The 20,481-nt window shown below is 39.2% G+C and overlaps 3 protein-coding genes across 3 annotated transcripts; 2 read left to right on the forward strand and 1 right to left on the reverse strand.

The window, feature by feature from the left end:
• The first annotated feature begins 6,463 nt into the window (after positions 1–6,463).
• On the forward strand, positions 6,464–9,006 carry LOC103979260 (tryptophan aminotransferase-related protein 1). Its single transcript, XM_009395337.3, has 5 exons — positions 6,464–7,098; positions 7,189–7,495; positions 7,961–8,238; positions 8,328–8,623; positions 8,705–9,006. The coding sequence occupies exons 1-5, from the start codon at positions 6,758–6,760 to the stop codon at positions 8,887–8,889; spliced, it is 1,407 nt and encodes a 468-aa protein (XP_009393612.2). The 5' UTR covers positions 6,464–6,757; the 3' UTR covers positions 8,890–9,006.
• A 317-nt stretch (positions 9,007–9,323) lies between these two features.
• LOC103979259 (uncharacterized) lies at positions 9,324–16,737 on the forward strand. Its single transcript, XM_009395336.3, has 10 exons — positions 9,324–9,760; positions 11,442–11,921; positions 12,026–12,183; positions 12,299–12,382; positions 12,454–12,506; positions 13,905–13,986; positions 14,580–14,687; positions 15,238–15,361; positions 15,536–15,621; positions 16,039–16,737. The coding sequence occupies exons 1-10, from the start codon at positions 9,400–9,402 to the stop codon at positions 16,258–16,260; spliced, it is 1,758 nt and encodes a 585-aa protein (XP_009393611.2). The 5' UTR covers positions 9,324–9,399; the 3' UTR covers positions 16,261–16,737.
• Positions 16,738–17,266: 529 nt separating this feature from the next.
• On the reverse strand, positions 17,267–18,905 carry LOC135607958 (peroxidase 72-like). The gene is made up of 4 exons (XM_065100277.1): positions 18,526–18,905; positions 18,223–18,414; positions 17,970–18,135; positions 17,267–17,849 (listed from the first exon to the last, which is right to left on the reverse strand). Exons 1-4 carry the CDS (start codon positions 18,748–18,750, stop codon positions 17,440–17,442), a joined length of 993 nt encoding a protein of 330 aa, XP_064956349.1. The 5' UTR covers positions 18,751–18,905; the 3' UTR covers positions 17,267–17,439.
• Positions 18,906–20,481: the final 1,576 nt, after the last annotated feature.

Genomic DNA, 20,481 nt, shown 5'->3' on the forward strand with positions numbered 1-20,481 from the left:
AGTACTCCCCCAGGACCGCCATCAAAGCTCAGGTACTGGCTGACTTCATTTCCGAGCTAACTCCTGAAGACCATGGTATTGGGCAGGAGAACAACGAGAGCACATGGACCATGCTCGTGGACGGCTTGTCCACTACCGAAGTAGCCGGGGTCAGGCTTATCCTCAAAGGCCCGTCCGGAGAAACCAACGATAGGTCGCTCCAATTACAATTCCGAGCCATCAATAATGAGGCCGAGTACAAGGCGCTACTTCACGGCCTACGCCTCACTCTGGAGATGCATGTGGACAACCTCGAAGTCTTCAGCGACTCCCAGCTTGTCACAGACAAACTTCTAAACAAGATGTTTGATGTAATGCTTATGTATGTCCGTGTCTTTTGGCATGTTCATGCCTTGTACAGCATGTAAAGGGACGACCAAAGGCTTAATAATCCCATTTTAGTTAGGTTGGTGGCCTCTTTAGGCTTGTAAATAAAGATTGTGTTATGTGGACACGTGTGAGAGATTTTCGGTCTGTAATGGACCATTCTACCCTTTGTTGTTTAACTGTTCAGAGCTTGTAAAGTCTGTTTATAATTTGCATTGTCTATGAAGTGTTTTTCAGAGATGTTTGCTTGTGGATCCCGATTGAGGCGTTCTCTCTAACCCGTTCTCTCTTTTGTTGGTCCTAAGGGACAATGAGAGGCTTCGGGGAGGCTGACCTTTGCGGACGGACACGTAAGGGTGCCGCACGACTTAGGCAAAACCAGCTAAGTCCATGACAAGCTGGTGACGGGATACGTCAACGGGAGCTATGAAGTTGGGGACCCAATGATGGCGTTATACTTGACAGAGGTGAAGCGGCTCGCCCATCGCTTCAACCGCCTCTCGATCGCTAGAATACCTCGAGCGCAGAACACGCGGGCCGATGCGTTGGCCAGATCGGCCTTCGTTTGTAGCCTGGCATCGACCCCGACAACTGAGTCTGTAACGGCACCAACAGTACTGACTCACGAGGTCGTCGAAATAGAGGTACCGCCAAGCTGGATAGAAGAAATCCTCCGCTTCAAGAAGGACGGAACGAAGCTCGATGACCCGACGACTATGAGACTATTTAGACGAACCCAAGCCTAGTACCGTGTCGTCGGCGAAAAGTTATACCGAAGGGCCTTCTCTCAAATGTGTTCGAATCTTATTTTTATTATTTATTATTTTAAAAATTATGTTAACATTTTTTTGATATATATACGGGCAAGTAATAAAGGGCCGATAAGATTTTCACATTAATTAAATTTATTTATATTATTGACGATTGAATTTTTTTTCTCCTTTCTTATTCTTGGATCATGTTTTGGTACGAAGATAGATGACTCTTGACCATCAAACTTTTCTCACTTTAATTAAAAATTTTATTTATGATATTTTGTTGAAATTTGAAGGTTAAGTGATAAGATATATTTTAGGTCCACGACATGTCACAATCGATGCCACGTCGCGCTACAATCGAGTTAGCAAGAGGAGCACCCTCACGCACCAAGTCAGAATCTATACCAAGGCGTAGTTTGGTATGTCCCATCTCGGAAGCTCGAGACGATGTCGTCTGGCGCCGTTCCACGCGTCCCGAGACTGTGGCCGCACAAAGGTACCATCTCATCCCTCGAGGATCGGCCACCACGCCAAACTCGTGTACGACCGACCCTCGTACAGTAGTATAAAAGCCATTGGCCAGCATCCAGCTATGGGAGAGGAAAAAAAGAGAAAAACAACTACTAACTTGCTCGTTGGAGGGGCCAAAGTCCGGAATCACCCCACTATGGTTATTCTTGTAGGAAAGCGGTCACCTTCAAGCCACAGAAGCCCCGACCTCGGAGTTGCCATCCAGTGTACAAAGGCGAGCCGCTAACCAACCTAGAGACAGAGAGACACTGCTCAACATCAACGGTGCCCAAACCAAGAAACCCTGATCGACACCCCGTCACGAGGGCCCGATCGACCTCGGCATCCAGCTCAACCGATCGAGGACTCCCGACATCGATCCATGGACCAGGCCATGCTAACTCATCAGTCACATCACATCAGTTCACCAACAGCAAGAACAATCCAAGTAATATATTTTAGTGTCCAAATTAATTGTTGAACCATTTCCTAAAGTCCTGATCAGACATATTTTCGAAGGTTATCATATTTTGAGAATTAGATCTACGAGGAGGTTGGACGTCTTTTCAGGGTTATTCTCCTTAGGTGAGTTCATCATATCTACGTGTGAAGGTTTGATATTGTTATTTATAGAATTAGCATCGAGAGTATGTTCGATGACTTTGTCACTTTGATAAGTTTGAGATTAGTGCTTAAAAAGATGTTTCAAGTATTTAACTATACTCTAAATATTTTTATTTTTGGAATAATGAAAAAAATATTTATGAAATAAAATATATTTCGAATAATATTGTTTCCTATAGTTTATACTAATTTAACCGTGATCAAATTCTATATATCAAGTTCTATCCCGAACACGAGCGTTAATCCTTACTAGAAAAGGTATAATTATTGAATCAAAATCAAATTAGGGATGATTAAAATACATCAAATCTTTAATATCAATTCAAGTCAAAAGATCAAACTTTGATACCATGGCCAAAACCATATGTACTAACGTGGACTATTCTCTTACTCCATTTTACCATGTTGTAAATGTAATGTCACTGTTTTAATCCTTAGCAACTTAGAGATTATTCTCTACTCCAATCTTACTAATTTGGTAGTTAACTGGACCAAACCTGTTGGGCTTCCTCCTCAGAAGTCTTTCACCTTAAAGTTTGTCATTAAAGCTTCAAAACATCGATTATGTCTTCTGTCGAATGCTTATGGGAGAAGTATTCACATCTTGAACCCATCTTTTGAGGCAGGAAAAGTTGCACGTAGCCATCGACACAAACCTCTGTTAAATGGGATACTATGCATTTTTCGCTCTTACTTTAAATAACTATTCTTTTTGGTCAATAAACTGGTCGTGAAAAAGATGAGAATGAATAAAAATTATAATTATATTATTATATGAAAAATTTTAATATAAGGAACTAAGATTAATAACAATAAATCAAATATTATAATTATATAAATTTTAATACTATTTATAAAATCTTTATTTGATTTATAAGTGTACCGTCATCAAATCCGAAAAATAACAAGGATGTTAATTTATATAAAGAGAATTAGACTAGCATTCTCCTCTTTTTTTATTATTCATAATTTTACTATAAGTTATGAAATAGAAATAAGGAGAGATGAGATAAAATTTATAACACAACATCATGTATGTCATGTATTGAATTTTTATGAAGATATATAATAAAGAAACAATGGTGTCGATCTACAAAAACACTAAACTCATTTTTTTTATTCTTCATAATATAATCATAAATAATAAAATAAAAAATTATGAGGGATGAAAAAAAAAATATAATACCTCAATGTATAACATAACGTCACAACACATCATATCATGTATTGAATCGTTAGAAAGAGGTTGAAGTTCGGTATAAGTGAGAGCAAAGTATCTATGATAAATAATTAGAAGAATTTTTCCGTTCAAAGCATCTCCCCATAAATTCGATTATAATTGAAGTTATTTCTATTGATCGATAATCATAATCAAAATTTAATTAAATCTATAATTTATTAATTAAATAAAATTATATAATCTATATCTAAAAAGCTTGCTTTACGTCGGACCAATGAATCTAAAATATTTCTCATTCCTAAACTCGATCTATCACATCATTAGCACTCGAGGAGATGCCGCCGCAGCACTAATTTAATGATTGTCCATGTTCATCGAAGTCAGAAGCTAAGTTTTCAAATGTTGACGAGGAAGACAGTCTCTGCTAATGGAGCATCCCACCATGTTTTCACGTGAGGATGTTTCACTAAGTGGAGTTGTGCATTGTAGTGTATTCGACGACAAAGTAAGAGCAACCTTGTCAGTCACATGAAAGAAATTATTGAGGTCAACTTGTATTTCGAAATTATTATAATTAAAATATAATAAAACTAACGTGAAAACAAAATAGCATACCTTCGACTATTGTTGTAAAAAATTTATACAGAATTTTTTTCTAGAACTTTGACATTTCTTGACCCAAAACTCACGTTTTAGATGGTATAGAAAAACCTTTTTGTTTCAAAGAAATTATTAAGTCCAGAAATCAAAATCTGTATATATATAAATATTCTCCCATCAAGAATATTTATCATCATCAACTCATAACGTTCAAGAATTAATTTAAATTTATAACGTTTGAATCATAATGAAAAACTTTAATAATATTAAATATTTAATTTAATAATAATGGTTTTATGTATAATGAATAAAAATATTAAAATCATTTAAACCATATTAAATAAAAAAATTCATGATAATAAATTATGAATCAGAACGGTTACATTACTATTGAATTTAATATTTAATAATAACGGTTAGAGAACCAGGAAACATGCGCTCGACCGGTCACGGCGCATACGAACATGCCGGCCGGCGCGCGAGCGAACGCAGCAGCCCAACTGGATTGGGCACAACATGACTTCCACCGTGGGAGACTCGCCCGGTCAGTCCACATACATGCAACCAACATGTGCATCGACCGTTGTGCGCGCGCATACGAGACTGCGAAGACGAGAGCGGCCATGTGTGCCACGAGTCCATCATTACGCGCGTGCGTGACTGCGCTCACAGAAACCCAAGCTTCATGGGAAGGCGTGCCACGTTACAACCCACAAGAGGAGTCAGCCACCGAGGCAACGCGCTGTGACACGTCATTTCATCTCATTTTTAATTATGGATTTCTTTTTTAGTGCGTTAACCATAACGATAATTACTGTTAGAAGGGATATATACTATTTATAGTTACATAATACAATTTGGGGTCCTAAAATCCATGTAAATATTGATAGAAGAGATATGAAACATTTGATCAATACGTCATGGAGACTAGATTTTATGAGATTGATACTTAGAGTACTAACTAAAAAATCGATTCTATTATATAAGATTGATCATAATGGTGATAAAAAGTTGATTCGATAAATTATTATTTTATACCTTCGAATTTGGTGTGTGACGGATACATATAATTATTTTCAAATATTTATGACTATACTATAAATATTTGAAAATAATTATATATTGTATGATTATTTTCATGGACATGATTATTTATGGTATAAAATAATAATCATAAATAATATAGTATAGTTATAGTATACTATAACTATACTATATTATAGTATAGTTATAGTATAACTATAAAATTATAGTTATAACTATACTATAACTATACTATACTATTTTATGGACATGTCGAAATTTTATAGTATAAAATTTCATGGACATGATTATTTATAGTATAGTCATAAATATTTTATTTATTGTATTACATAAAGACTCCTAAATATACTATAAAAAGAAAATAATTATTTTTTATTATTTATATTTGATCGAATCATTTAAATCTATACTTATTTAAAGTCTTATCGGGTATGCCTTTAATATAATTTTTGTAGGACTTGAGATCAAATATTTTAATTTTCTAATATTTCTACATGAGACATGTTCAACCATATATTGAAAAAAAAAACTCACATGTGAAGTAAGAAAATGTTTAAAATATTTATGTATCTAAGATTAATATATAGAAAAGAGAAGCAAAAAATATTAGACATGTCCATTAAATAAGAGAAAAGAAGAAGATTTTTTTAAATAATATATTATTAAGTATAGAAGAATCATGTGACATATATATAAGTTGGAAGTTTACTATGGAAATATCTTCTTTTTGAGTTTTTCCTATATGGTATCCTCTTTTCATAATTCTAAAATAATCACCTTTTTTAAATATTTGAAAAATACTCCTTCAAAAAAGTCATCATTCTTTTGTCATCTAATCCAAAATAATTTTTCATCAATTGTTTACAGTGTTTTGTGGGTTAATTTTTAACCATAAAATATTATAAGACTAGCTCAAAAATATTGTATAGTGTTTTAAAAACACTACATAGTATTTTTTATTTTAAAAAATATTGTATAATATTTTTGAACTAATTATTGATGTTGCAGTATTTTTGAAACAAAAATACTATATAATATTCTTTAATTAAATTTTAAAATAGGAAATAACTATTTAAAAATTATGAAAATGAAAATACCATTCAGAAAAATCTATTTTTTCTTTTTTTTTTGGGGACAATCGCCCTAAAAGGTTGAGTTGTTCTTCAACCTTTTGTATTGATATCCTATCTTTATAGTATTCAAATAAAGTCGATCATGCTTTGTAAAGCAGTTTAAATTTATTTTAGGAAAAAATGAAAAGAAAATAAAAAAAAAAGTTGCCAGGAAAAGACATGTCTTTGGTCGCTAGGCCCGCCCTTCCACTATAAAGGAACGGTGCATCAGTGTCTCCGTGGCAGAGAGAGTAAAGAATGGGGCGCGATATATATATATATATATAGAGAGAGAGAGAGAGAGAGAAGTAGTGCAGGAGTTTGCAACACAGGTGGGTGGGTGCCAAAAAACTCCTGGGAGGGCCAAGTTCGAAAGCATTGCTGCAAGCGGCATCAAACAGCGGCCTTCTTCTTACTTTTTTCCCCGGCGAGCGGCGACAAGAAGGTTATATTTCTTCTGACGAGGTTCCGTTGTCTGGCGAAGGCGCTCGGCCTGCACGCGAGTCACCCGGTATTTGTTGACCACCCTCTCCGCTCTCTTTTTGGGCGTCCGCGACACGCGAATGCCGAAGGCTTCGAAGAGAAGGACGAGGTGGAGTCAGGCCTCGGTCGAGGGGCGGGCGCCTGCGTTTCCGGGCCCCATCTGGGGACTCACGATTCTGGGGTCCCTTTCCCTGAATCTGGTCACCATCGCCCTCCTCGCCTCGCTGTATGAGGGTCACGGACTTCTGGGTTGCGAGGCCGGAAGCAGCGGCTTTGTTGCGGAACCGGAGAAGGCGGTGCTCATAGCGCCGCCGCAGTCGTCAGCGGAGGAGGTGGAGATGGTGTCTGCTGAGGAGATTAGCGTTAGCTCCACCGCCGGCTCCCGCCCCACCTCGAAGGACGCCATCATTAACCTCGACCAGTGAGTCATCATCTTCTTCAAACTTACTGTTAGTCGAATATTCCAATCTCCGGAAACGAGAATGCCATTTTTGCCTTGAAACAATGACAGTGGAGACCCGACGGTTTACGAGGCCTTCTGGAAGAGGATTGGGGAGAGGGGAGACATCGTCTTCCCTGGGTGGCAGAGCATGAGCTACTTCTCCGACCCCTCCAACTTGTGCTGGTTCCTGGAACCAGAGTTCGCGCACCAGGTGCGGCGACTCCACAGCCTCGTGGGCAACGCTGTCGTCGACGACGGTCGTTTCATCATCGTCGGGACGGGCTCGACTCAGCTCTTTCAGGCTGCTCTGTATGCTCTATCCCCACCCGATGCAGCTGAGCCAATGAACGTCGTATCTGCAATTCCATACTACTCAGTGAGTCCCATTACATGCACCGCACACAAATTAAGCCACAGAGTGCCTAAATATACTCGGATAATGGCACTTTCTTTGGTGGGCGGCGTCACCACCGAATAATTCCTAATAAACTAACAAGACACGTTAGACATCTTTAATTGCAGAAGTTGGTGTAAACCATCTTTAAAAGCTCTGCTTCTCGGCGTGTGATGATCACTTCTGTTGATTCGACAAACCTTTGTCAACGCCTTTTCTTTAATTTATGTTTCTGATGTTGTGTCTTCCCTGCCTTCTATTAGAACTATTTAAGCTTCAATTCTCTGTTGTGGGTTTCAGATATCATGTTCTTGATAGCTAAACTGATCAATGTTTTGACCGGTGAGAGTGTCGCCGATAACATGATCCGGCAAACTTCTTCATGTTTCCTATCTCTGTGGATCGATACATGTGTTGCGACTTACCAACCTTGCCGATCGATTGCAGTCATATCCAACAGTCACAGACTACCTTCGGTCAGGGCTTTACCGGTGGGCTGGGGATGCATCCACTTTCGAAGGTGATGCGTACATAGAGTTCGTTTGCTCTCCGAATAACCCAGATGGTTCAATTAGAGAAGCAGTCCTGAGTTCCAAGAACGGGAAGACGATCCATGACCTTGCATACTACTGGCCTCAGTACACCCCCATAACTGGTGCTGCAGACCATGACATTATGCTGTTCACTGTCTCAAAGAGCACTGGCCATGCCGGAGCTCGACTGGGGTAGACATCTTCTTCCTCATCTGCAGTAGAAATAGGACATCTTTGTCTTGTGTACCTTGTTAATCTCAGGTTTAAGCATTGATGAGCAGGTGGGCTCTGGTGAAGGACAAGGATGTCGCCAAGAGGATGACCAAGTTCATAGAGCTGAACACTATTGGAGTGTCCAAGGATTCGCAGCTACGGGTAGCTAAGATCCTTAAAGTGGTCTCGGATGGGCATGAGCTTCCAGGGAACAAGCACAGGCTGTTCGAGTACGGACGAAGACTCATGTCCGTGAGGTGGCGGAAGCTGCGAGCAGCAGTGAAGGCGTCGGGCATCTTCAGTTTACCTGAGTTCCAGTCATCTCTCTGTAGGTTCACTGGGGAGGAGACTGAAACCTATCCTGGTACGCTACTTTAACAATGCTGGAATAGCTCTGTTGATGGTTCCTTCTCATGTTCTCTTCCATTCTTCGGTGTATGTGAAGCTTTTGCATGGCTCAAATGCGAGAAAGAGGGAGTGGAAGACTGTGAGAGCTTCTTGAGGAACCACAAGCTTCTCACCCGGAGCGGCAGACATTTTGGCGTGGAGGCGAAGTACGTGCGGATAAGCTTGTTGGATCGAGATGAGACGTTCGACCTCTTCATCCAGCGGCTTTTGTCTCTCCGTTGAGGCGTCATCTTCCTGTGTGTCTGAAACTTCGACAGGGGCTTGAAGACCTCTGTGCAATCTAACTGTTCTGTCTACTTCTCTCCACCTTTTGTATCTTTCGTTTGAGATAATAAATTTTCTTTCTCTTTTATTAAAGAATCCTAAATTCAACGATGAATAGTGACTTCAAATTGAAAGGGTTAAAAAATGACTCAATCAAGAATATATAATAAAAAGAAAATATATATATTTATTAAAATACATTTAGAAAAGATGATAGACATAATAAATTTCTAAGCTTTTTTTTTGCTCTATCCCATTTCTTATAATCTATTTAGCGGCCCAGATAGCGTTTTCTGTAGCGGCCCAGATAGCGCACGCGGGTATTCCGTGAACCCTGTCTTGGATCGGACAGGCTAGATTAGATCGCGCTTCCTAATTATCGAAGCCCCCTTTGTCTCGGCGTCTCTTCTCCGCTCTTTCTCCCCTTCTTGTCCTTCTCTACCAGGAAGGTCGCAAGGTCACTGCGCCATGAACTCTCTCCTCATCTCCACCCCCAAATCTAACCCTACTTTTCCTCGCTTCTCCTTCTCTTCCGCGAAGCCGACGGGGTTCTTGAACTCGATCAATCTGGTCTCCTTACGGCGCGGGGGGAACCGGATCGGCGGTCTGTCCTTTCGAGCGAATGCCCGTTCTGCAATCGACGAAGCCGAGCTTCTTGAATCGGGGCACCCCAACCCCACGATCTCATCGTCTTATCGGCCGCCCACGATTCCGCAGCCCAATCAGACGGTGCTGGAGGCTCAGGCGCGGGTGTGCACCGGTCCGGAGCAGACGAGGCCGCTCACCGAGGAACAGGCGTTCAAGGTTCTCGACACGATCCTCAAATCAGGTGAGTGCACCTATTTTGAACTCGCTGTCGGGTACTTGGGAATGTTGTTGAGTTATTCGTACGTTCTAAGGTGCTCGTGTCTATTAAGAACAAGAGATTAAGCACTAATTAAGTTTTAGATGTTCTTTAATTCCTCAAAATACCTTTTCCCATCACAAAATAATGTAACTGTTCTGGTTTGACATGGAATCCTTGTGGGAAGATTGGGACTATAATCCTCAAAATCAATGATGGAAGCTCCAAATCTAGTAGCTGCATAAAACATGTTGTTCAAATATATAGAAATTAAAATTCAGATAACTTGAGATTATTATGTGTTTATGAAACTAACACAAAGTAAACTATGTAAAAGAACATTTATGCATGAAGCGATGATCTAGACTCCTAATTTATTGTCAAAATGATTGACCCTGATCTAAACCAATATTATTAAACGAATACATATAAAAACTGATACTTTTATATTTTTGATCAAATTAAAATATGCATCTGTGCTGTGAAATATATTTATTTTTTCTTCCACTTGATGCATTTCATAGAATGTGTAAAATACGAAGTTTCATTATTAGGGTTTTTAAACATATTATACCATGTTTAACTAGGTTGATCTTCCATTTGGAGAACCCATGATTAATTCTGAGGTTATAGCATTGAATCCGCAATCCTCTATCAGATTCTAGGTCAGCTGTAATTTCTTATAGTTTTGTCATAAATGCCTTCCCGCCTTATGGGTGCTATAAATTTTATGGAAGATACAGAATCTCATGTTCTTGAAAAGTTAAGAAAAATGAGGTTATAATTTGTTTAGGACACTCAAAGTAAAATCACGGAAGAAAATTTATGTCTTGTGATCTATTAATGCTCTGGATTGATAGAATGTGGTGTTGCAAAACGTCCAACAGCATCTGTTGAAGGTAAACGCATGTTCATTTTGTATGTCAGTGTTTTGTTTTCATTGCTGCTTTTACATAATGAAGTCCTAGGGCATCTGTTCTGTAGCTTTGTCCAACAAAACACTTAATTATACTGGGAAGAATCTATAATAAGTGATTCCAGTTTTCATATCATAGATAATTAATGATTCTCAAGCAGATATCCATGCAAAGAAAAATTAGCTCAATTATCATCATTTGAAGAACTTATAAGCTATCTTGGGTTCATATCTTTCATCATTTTCCTTTTTAACTTGTAAAAGATGAAATTGAGATGTTTGCATCAATTGCTCACATGCATCTCCCAACCAAGTACTTTTTGTGATCCTTTTATCATTACTTTCTTATAGGCTCTGAAGTTTGCTGGATTATCCAACATCATAACGGGTAGTACTTCCATGCATAATTCTGGCTGCAAACCAGATTCTTTGCTACCTTTCTATTTTTCATTGCAAAATGGCCTTTCAAGATGAATTTATTATTTTTATCATATAAATGGTTGCCTTATCTTTTGAAGTAAATCTTTTTTCATTGTCCCTTAATAGTAGGTACTGAAAGTAAAGTTATTTGGTATTCTGGGCCACTATGCTTATATTTATTTTCAATGTAAGCGATCAATAAACAAATGATGAATATGCGATAAGTGGGCATAGACATATGAGAGAGAGAGAGAGTCACGATATATAGTAGGAATGTAAATTGCTATGCAGTTGCTTTTTATTATCATCTAACCTTTTGTGTTTATGAAGCTAGGGGAGAACTCAAGGATGATGAAGTTTCTAAAGCACAACTTGGTGCTTTTTTTGCTGGGATGACAATAAGAGCAAATGCTTTTCCAGAGCCCACACAGTGGAGTGAGGGTGAAAGGCGTGCCATGGATGTCTTTTGGCCACACCTTGTCGAAGTTCTTCCACAAGACATAATCTTCATAGCTGATCCAGAAGGCACAATATTGGAATCTGGTAATTCAATTGGGCCAAATTATGTTGGCGAAGGAACTGCTGAGATGAGACTTGTAGGTGCTTTAAGGGAAGTACTAGCAGGTGGTCATTTAGGCTACGAAGAGGTCCAAGGTGTTCTAAGAGATGTTCTTCCACTGAAATCAGATGATGATGGGTCTGCAAAGGCTAGTGAGTCACTGATAGCTGCATTTTTAATAGGACAGCGGATGAATAGAGAAACAGATCGTGAGCTTAAAGCATACTGTCTAGCATTTGATGATGATCTAGGTAATGCTTTCTTTCTTAAGTTGGAGTCAGAGAAAATTTTCAAATAGTTCAGAAACCATATTAACAATAAGGTACTCATTAGCCAGTTTCTGTGCAATTCTTAGGTCCTCCTCCTGTCGCTGATGTTGATTCTTTGACTCACTATGGTGAACCCTATGATGGAAATACACGATTCTTCAAAAGTACATTGTTTGTAGCTGCCGTTAGAGCTTGCTATGGTGAATCTTGTCTGCTCCACGGTGTGGAATGGATGCCACCTAAGGTCAGAGCTTCGCGTAACTGATCCCTGAGCTGTAAAATTCTCAACTATCTCAATTGATATTCCATTAGCTGTGCAATTAATGTACTTGGAATTCTTAGTTAATTAGAATTTGCAGGGAGGAATAACAGAAGGGCAGTTGCTGAAGTTCATGGGCGCAAATATATATCTGTCTCCAGCCCATGCAAAGACACTGCTGGAGGTGTGCTTGAATTTAGATTTGCAACTAGTCTTCTTTTTTCATTTTGGTGTTACATTGTGCCTGTTTTCCAGGATGAGAATGTTGGCTTTGCCTATTTGAATCAGAAGGAAGTTCATCCATCGCTGTAAGGATAAATGAAAAATTCCCTCTAACAATTTTGTTGTTTTTTCTCAGTTCAGTCATCAATAATCTTCCTTTTCTTTATTTCTTTTACTTCTCCGTTCATTGAAATGTATACTATTTTTCAGAATATTAGATTACTCCAACTATTCCCCAACAAGCATTCAATATTGATCAATTTATTTTACTACTGTCATTTAGATTTATGTAAACAAAAAAAAGGACGAGCCTTGGTATAATGATAATGTTGCCCCTTTACAACCTGAGAGGCCAAGGTTTGAATCTCAGACACAATGTCCCTATAAATATAGAGCTAATTCTACGAATATTGACTCTTTCCAGACCTTGCATCGATTTGCCACCGGATTCACTCCGTTTTGTCGAATGTCTATTTTATGGTATCCTGAAATAATAGAAGAGTATGAAGCCTTTTAATGGATAAATTAAAGTTGCAAACATGAGGAGTGATCTTTCTCCTTGGTGCAGGCAGATGCCTGATAGTCCACTACATTTCCTTCAATATCTTATAGAATGGTTGTGAACACACATTTGCATGTTTGATTCATCGCAGGAGATAAGATAAAACTTGGAAATTTTTATTCTGAATTGAAGTTGTTGATCATAAAAATTTTAAGTTCTTTTGCAATTTATATGGTTGCTTTTCTGTATTGACTTCAACATCCAAAATATTGACGTCGAAAAATCTTCTACAATCATATAATTTATCTAGAAGCTTATGTTGCAAGTTCTACACCTTGTGATATGCAGGAAACTATATGTCATTTTTAGTACAACATTAAAAGATGAGCTGCACAGTTGTGAGTGACAAATTAGTTGCCTGGATATACAGCAGAAACTGCATTAGCGCAGTCATACAGTTTAATCATCTTCAGACACATGGTTAATCTTGAAGTTTCCATGTGTAAATTGACTTGGCCTATGACCTTGCTCATGAATATTCATGAACAACAAGACAATTAAATTCTCCAAACAAAGATGGCATGGCTGTTTTGTGATGAATAATTCTTCAGCAAAGAAAGATGGTATGGTTGCTTTATTATGAATGAATCCATTGTTACGTGTAGTTTAATGGTATCTTTGTTTCTGTCTTTCTTCTGGATTCATTGAAACCTTGAGGCAGTATATTTTACAATGACAATATGTTGTCTCTTGTTATATGCGACATCTTGTCGTTTACTCTTTCATTATTGTATGAGCTCTTTTGTATCTGTCAAACATTCTTACATCTTTAGTTTTCAATAGTATCTGTTAGATTATGAATGAGATTTTTTTTCAGCATTCTGAATGTACAACTAGTAATAGTTATCCTATGTATTATACATTGCAAGATGCATTTCAGGTTGCATGAACTTTAAATAAAATAAACTTGCATACCATGCAGATATTCACTCATTGGGCTGAGGGAGCATATTAAGAAACGTCCACCATTGGCAACTGCAGAGAAAGTTCAGCAATTTGTCAGGGTTAGTTAAATTTTCACATACCATAGCATGTAACTCTTCATTCTAGTATAGCCCACATATGTCTTATATTTCATGCATTACTCATGAATCATGTCACGTTGTTTCCTATGATTGTTTGCACATTAATGCCCGGAATTGTTGCTTGCTACATGTGCCTTCCGTTTTGCATTCATTTGCAATACCAAAGATTTGTTCTGAATGCCATTGGACATTGTCACCCATCATCACATGATGATAGGATTACTTGTTGTGCTACTGAGTCTCTATTGATATATCACTGATCGTGTTCCCGATTTTCGCTTTGACCTTGTAAGATGCTTTTCTTCTATATGTCAATTATACAATAGTTGCTCATGAGAAATTGGCCATTGATATAAGATGCTTTTGTTTTAATTAATAGCTACAGATTCATTTAGTATGTTTCATACAGTTTCTATGAATTTCTAAGCTTTCCCTTCTCTGGTCTTTATGATATCCATTAAAGGTTTTTTGCATCCTTGTAACTTTTAGAAGCGGAAGCTCAAATTTCCAAGTGAGCATCAGTATCCATTATCTACAGCAGCAAGTCTAACTGGTTCCATTTATTTGTTCAGGCACGTGGAAGAGAAGCTATTGTTGCTGGATTCTATCATGCAGGTTATGAGAATCCACTGTTGATGCTTATGAGAAGAAGAAGGGTTCATTCGGGTTTGGTTGTGAAGGTTGGCAGTTTGCAGCTTGTGTGAAAATGCACAGAATGAACATTTAGTAATTATGTTTTATTGTTTTCTTGACGATCTTGTGATAAGCTTTGTTTGCATTGCATCACCAATCAATTGACTTATCAGGAAAATGGCATATCATAACATTTCTTGTAATAATTCAGTTTGAATTCAGATTTCTTTAATATCTGTAAGAGCAACAAAATATATATGACTTGGAAAGGAACTAAAAGGGCCACAGTTCTTAATGTTACCTGTGTATCACCTTCAACTATCATGTCAATGCACTGGCAAATAATTTGTCTATTTCTGAGCCTCTCTTCATTGTCAGGCAAAAGGATTGGTTTCAATTATTGTCATTATAAGATATGAGTGTCATAAGTGGGATTCAGTTTGACCTTGCATATGATTTGAATTCAGATAGCCACCAAATTTTTAATCTTTTAATTCTGGATTAACTTTGTAGAGTATTGAACATAAGACGCCCCTTTTCTTGTAAGTATCAAATGTACCTCATTTGTAAATCATGTTATACACTCTGGTGTTATAGGGAGAAGAAGGAGCACTTTCAATGACAACAAAGGCAAAAGCCGTTCATGCATCAAAAGGCCTTCCAGTAAACCACTGTTCGGGGTTCCGCCCACCAAGTTTGGCAGTTCTTCCTGATGTTGATGGTATTATATCTCTTGCATTGTTGGTTTTCTTCTTTGTAGTTTTTTATGATTGTTTGTATAATAATGTGGATTTTCACCAGTATAATCCCAGTTTGGTTGTATTCTCCTTTATGCTCAAATACATGGATCCGACGTTCGTATTTGAAAGACCTTATCCTTGGTTTGTTTTGGCAGGAATTTCAAGGGAAAGCTTCAGCATTGATGTTAATGCCAAAGATTATGGTTTTGAACCCACGGATACTCCAAGAACTGATAGATCGGTAGGCGCTTGCCCCCCTTCTCTCTCTCTCTCTCTCTCCACATAATTGGACTATCGTTCTCCTATTTTTTATCAGGAAACTGGTATGGCATAATATTAAAACTATAATAAACTCATCCAACAAAATCCATAGATGCCATTCGTATTACAAGTAGTTAACAATAAAGTGCCTTTTTCTTCTTTGATGTGTTTGTTAAACTTAAGGCTGTTTTGATCAACTTTATATCTAATTACATGTCATTTATTTGACAATTCTTATTTTGTTCAGTTCTAAAGTGTTTTAGCAATTATAATTGAAATGAATTACAAATAGCACATATAGGGTTATGCTTGATAGGATAGTTAATTCATGATAGTACATCACATTCTGAACTATATAATTTGCAAGTGTATCAATTTAGTTTGGTCTTTGTACCAGGTTTTGAAGAATATCGCGTTGGGTTTAGCAGCTCTGCGTGGTGAGAAAGGAGAAGCCTACGACAGGATTGTTCTAAACGCAGGAATGGTTGATCACTTGCTGGGCTGCAATGGGGCAGAGGATGTCATGGCTGCCCTGGACAGGGCTACAGAAGCCATTGATAGTGGTAAAGCACTAAAGAGGCTCATGAATTACATACAGCTCTCCCACAAAGTGATATAGTTCCTGTTAAGGTTTTGGTTCAAAGGGAGATTACCTCATGGAATCACATTGATAGAGATAACACTAGATAGAATTAGGTAGAGAGATTGTTTTGCTGCATACCTGGTTCTGGAAAGATGCTAGACGACAAAAGACTGAAGAAACTAAAGACGATGAACAACGTTTGAAACAAGAATATCCCGGTTGAGTTCTTGTATATTTTTTAAAGATCGGTTTCTTCCCATCTTTTTCTTTAATTTTCTTTTATGATGGCGTCAGAAGTAGTGTAGGGGGTTCTTTTTTACATGGTAGTCCGTATAATTTTTGCAGCAAACACCAACTAATATTCGTGTATGTGTATGTACCGTATCATAACTGGATATATTTTCGACATTTGATAAGACCAAAGAACTATAACCTTTGTATCCAACTGGTATCCCATTTGGTTTGGGTATAAAAATAATTCCTTGTAGCAAGAATAGCTGCTGCGACACTGTACATTGATATGTTTGTTCTGTGTCTATGAATTGATTATGAATCTTAATCCTGGTTGTGGCATTACTATCTGTGTTTTGTTTAAGTTCACCATGCAGTTTAGCACTGTAAATAATCTGATTGGGACTAAGAATCACTTCAAGAAGAGTGGTCGGCAAAACCCCTCTCAGTTTCTCTTCTGGAAATTTTATCTATACATGGTGGCTCAGCAACAGCCATAGCATGTATGGCCGAATTCATGTAATATTGGTGACAATATATGTTCTAATTTGTATCTAATATTGTTACTGAGATTCTAATTGTTCAGATCTTGAGGGTTTGATAGGCGATCATGTAAAAATTATATCATCGAGGTCATACCCGACAAAGATATTATAGATGCTTCATGGTCGAATTCGACTAACGTTATTTTATGGTTAGATTTGATCGAAGGATATTTCATAGCTAAATTCAATCGTACGTATTAGAGGATGTTTCATGGCTCCCTCAAGTATCACAGTAATTAATTCTCAACAAAACCAACATGGCCGAATGACCGAGAAATCCTCTTTATTATTATTGAGCTACGATTACCTCACACTTGACACAACCCAAACCGCAACCAAACTGCCGATTACAACAACAGATCCCACGAAAGAGCTGAAAATGAAAGGACGACGAACAGAACAAATTGGACGGACGACCGTCGCTGTTCTCTACCGACTTTTAATTGGTTTTCCTGCAGTTCTTCCTAATCTCCCCTGTGGCACCAGTAAGAGGTGATATGTTCCCCATCTTCACCATGGACTTGGCAAAGTGGTCGAAGAAGAGGTCAGTGTTCTCGGCGTACTGCTTCACCAGCGCCATCGTCTCCAGGCTCTGCGTGAGCAGCACTTGATCTGAGTTCAACAGACCCTTTCCGGCCACTATGTTCTTGTAGTAGTTGTTGTCGAACTTGGTGGGGCTAACGCGATCCAAGGAGAAGAGGTTGTCATCGCCACCCGATCGAGGACAACGTGACCGCAGCTGCCAAGCGTAGGCTTCCTCGAGCGTGCTATCAGCCACCCCATTCCCCGTCTGGTTGTACAGCCTCTGCCTAAAGCTCGTGCAACGTGATAGACCGATGGTGTGGCTGCCTGCAGCACCAGTTGTTGCATCAACCGCATCAGAGTGCTTAAAGAACATGTTGGCTTGCAGACCAAGAGAAGAACAACGATGAGACGTAGAAGCTGGTGGCAGATGAGACTAAGACTCACCTGAGAGTGCAACGAGATCCACGATGTCAAGGCCTTGCCGCTTGAACTTGGTGGTGATGGTTTGCAGAGTGTTGTTGGGCGCAGGTATGTCGTGGTTGGAACCACTTAAGCTCGCACCGAGTGAGTCCCTTCTTCCCAGTGGGACCTCCCAGTTGGGCCCACCAACCTGCGTGCATGCCAACAGCAAAGCACGAGTGTCATACATCTAAGCTGCACGTACGATCCCTGACATGCATCTCAAGATCACACGTACCAAAACTGTGGAATCCCTGGCGGCAAGGGCCAGGATGTCAGCGCAAGACACCGTCTGTGGGCATTCTTTCTCCAGCGCGGATTTGATCTCGTCGATGACCTCAAACCCTCTGGCGGAGTTCTTGTTTGGGTTGGATCCTTTCTCACTCACGATGGAGCCACTGCTGTCCAACAGCAACGATGCATCGCAACCCTGCACGAATCACGTTATTAACTGAGATCTCGGGGTAGGAATAAGTAGTCATCATAGTGGTAAAGCGAGAAGATGGCGACATTGAGCTGCAAGAAATGGTCGTGCTTGCACCTTGACGAAGCAGTCGTGGAAGTGAAGCCTGAGCAAAGAAGCAGCCATTCGAGTCTCCATGGCCACAGCCTTGGCGACGACAGACCTTACAATATCTTGAGCCCTTGGGCAGGAGTGCTGGTAGAACTGTGGGTACAGGTACGCCCCTGGACCGCTAGTACCAGAGCATAGTGACGTGAGGGTAAGAACTAAGAGAACTGTGAAGTTGACGGTGGAGAGCGCCATGCTTGTTGCTCTTCTTCTTCCCTCCCTCTTGAAGAGACAACTACTGTGGGATCCTAGTGGACAGAGAGAAAGTAGGGAGAAGCAAGAGGTTCTCCTTGCTGCTTACTGGCGATGAAAGGAGAGGTAGAAGCCGGGCATTTATAGAGGAACCGGCGCAAATGACGCCCGGAGAACATGACGAAAGTGAGCGTGGAAAATTAGAAGAGTAGTTGCCGGTAGGTGGCTTGCTTCTTTCTTCTTCTGTCCTCGATGCGGTGAAAGTTCGGCGCTGGCCTTCCTTTCTTTCTACTCGACCATGCAAGTGAACCAGTAAAACTGTGTGGAGATTCTCCAGATATAATAGTCAAATATATGTTACAGGTTTTGTTAGGCGACCCATGCGATTCAAAATGCTCATCCAAAGGAGACAAAGAGACAAAGTAAGGTTCACCTTCTTCATGTGCTGTCACTTCCATCAGCACAAGTGAAGAGGGTCGGTCATACGAGACATTTGGTCTCAGGCTGGCGTGCATGCAAAGCAAATGAACGTACGATTCTAAGGCAGCAGCACCACGAGAAGAACAAGTACACACAACTCAAAGTCAGTACGGCCTAATCGTATCCAAAGAAGAAGAGCGAGTCTTTCACGTACAACAGCTTCGAACATGAGACTTGTTCTGGCGTAAGGTGAGATGTCATGGAGCCTTGATCTCGGAGAAACGTACTGACTCGCCACGAAGGAGACGGAAGGTCAAATTAATCGCGGAAGTGGGAGCAGAAGCACCTAATCCTTTTTTACTGCGAGCCGCCTACTCGTCACGCCTGTTTCTTTCCTATCGGCTTTCGTGTCCAATACATATTTCATAGTGAGAGTTGATATTATATTATACTGTATAGAGCTGTATTTGGTTCCGCGGGTCTAAACATTCCATTAGATATAGTGAAAGATGTAACCCTATCAGGGAACTCCGACATCATTTTCAGGTACAGTGAATTGCTCTAAGCTATTTTTTTTTCATCAGAGTCAATCAAAATATTTTTTGTAGAAAAAAAATCTCTTGAAGAATATATCGAGAGACCTTTTTATAATGAGATTTTTAACTATTACACTCGAAAATGTAATTTAATATCAAGAGTGACTACATATTTTTCCTCTAGCACTCGAGTGCAATCAAGCTGCATCGAATCTAAAGTATATAATACGAGTCAAATCATGATAAGATATCGATCATAAATCATCAAAGATGAGTCATGTAGTGTTGAGGTATTAATAATCCCTTAGCTGCCATTAGCTGCTTACCTAAAGATAATCAATTCTTAGTTTGTTCTTGAGGAGTCAAAAGGTCAGCCGAGAGACTAAAGTCATGTGAACATTGGCTAGCATGAGCTGATTAATTTAGATGATTGCCTGCACCAAACCTCCAAATCGTCAAAGAAGAAGGTATTAAAAACTATGTGATGAGGACGACCGGAGACATCAGTACTGTTTCTTGGCAAACAATCACAACCACCGTGATTTAGTGTTGACTTAGACCAACAGTAGGACTGCACCTACTAATCCTTTTAGTTCGCATCAATCATATTAGGACGAGCAAAGAGTTCATCCTCTGATATAAGAGAACTGTCAAAGACTTGACCAAATGCACTTAAGCAGAAGGTTAGTATGTCCATGGCAACCAACACTTCCAAGCTTTGGAGCCACCATATACACGTCTGAGATGGACGTACAAACTACAAAGTGAGTGTCGCTTC

The sequence above is a fragment of the Musa acuminata genome, chromosome BXJ2-3 (genome assembly GCF_036884655.1).
Source record: "Musa acuminata AAA Group cultivar baxijiao chromosome BXJ2-3, Cavendish_Baxijiao_AAA, whole genome shotgun sequence".
In the NCBI taxonomy this organism is placed as follows: Eukaryota; Viridiplantae; Streptophyta; class Magnoliopsida; order Zingiberales; family Musaceae; genus Musa; species Musa acuminata.

Coding starts and splice junctions, on each gene's coding strand:
- LOC103979260 (XM_009395337.3), top strand. CDS start 6,758: ATGCCGAAGGCTTCGAAGAGAAGGACGAGGTGGAGTCAGGCCTCGGTC. Junction 7,099..7,188: donor GCCATCATTAACCTCGACCA/GTGAGTCATCAT, acceptor AAACAATGACAG/TGGAGACCCGACGGTTTACG. Junction 8,624..8,704: donor GGAGACTGAAACCTATCCTG/GTACGCTACTTT, acceptor GTGTATGTGAAG/CTTTTGCATGGCTCAAATGC.
- LOC135607958 (XM_065100277.1), bottom strand. CDS start 18,750: ATGGCGCTCTCCACCGTCAACTTCACAGTTCTCTTAGTTCTTACCCTC. Junction 18,136..18,222: donor CCAGGGATTCCACAGTTTTG/GTACGTGTGATC, acceptor GCATGCACGCAG/GTTGGTGGGCCCAACTGGGA. Junction 17,850..17,969: donor GGATCTCGTTGCACTCTCAG/GTGAGTCTTAGT, acceptor CTGGTGCTGCAG/GCAGCCACACCATCGGTCTA.
- LOC103979259 (XM_009395336.3), top strand. CDS start 9,400: ATGAACTCTCTCCTCATCTCCACCCCCAAATCTAACCCTACTTTTCCT. Junction 13,987..14,579: donor AAGTTCAGCAATTTGTCAGG/GTTAGTTAAATT, acceptor TTATTTGTTCAG/GCACGTGGAAGAGAAGCTAT. Junction 15,622..16,038: donor CTCCAAGAACTGATAGATCG/GTAGGCGCTTGC, acceptor TCTTTGTACCAG/GTTTTGAAGAATATCGCGTT.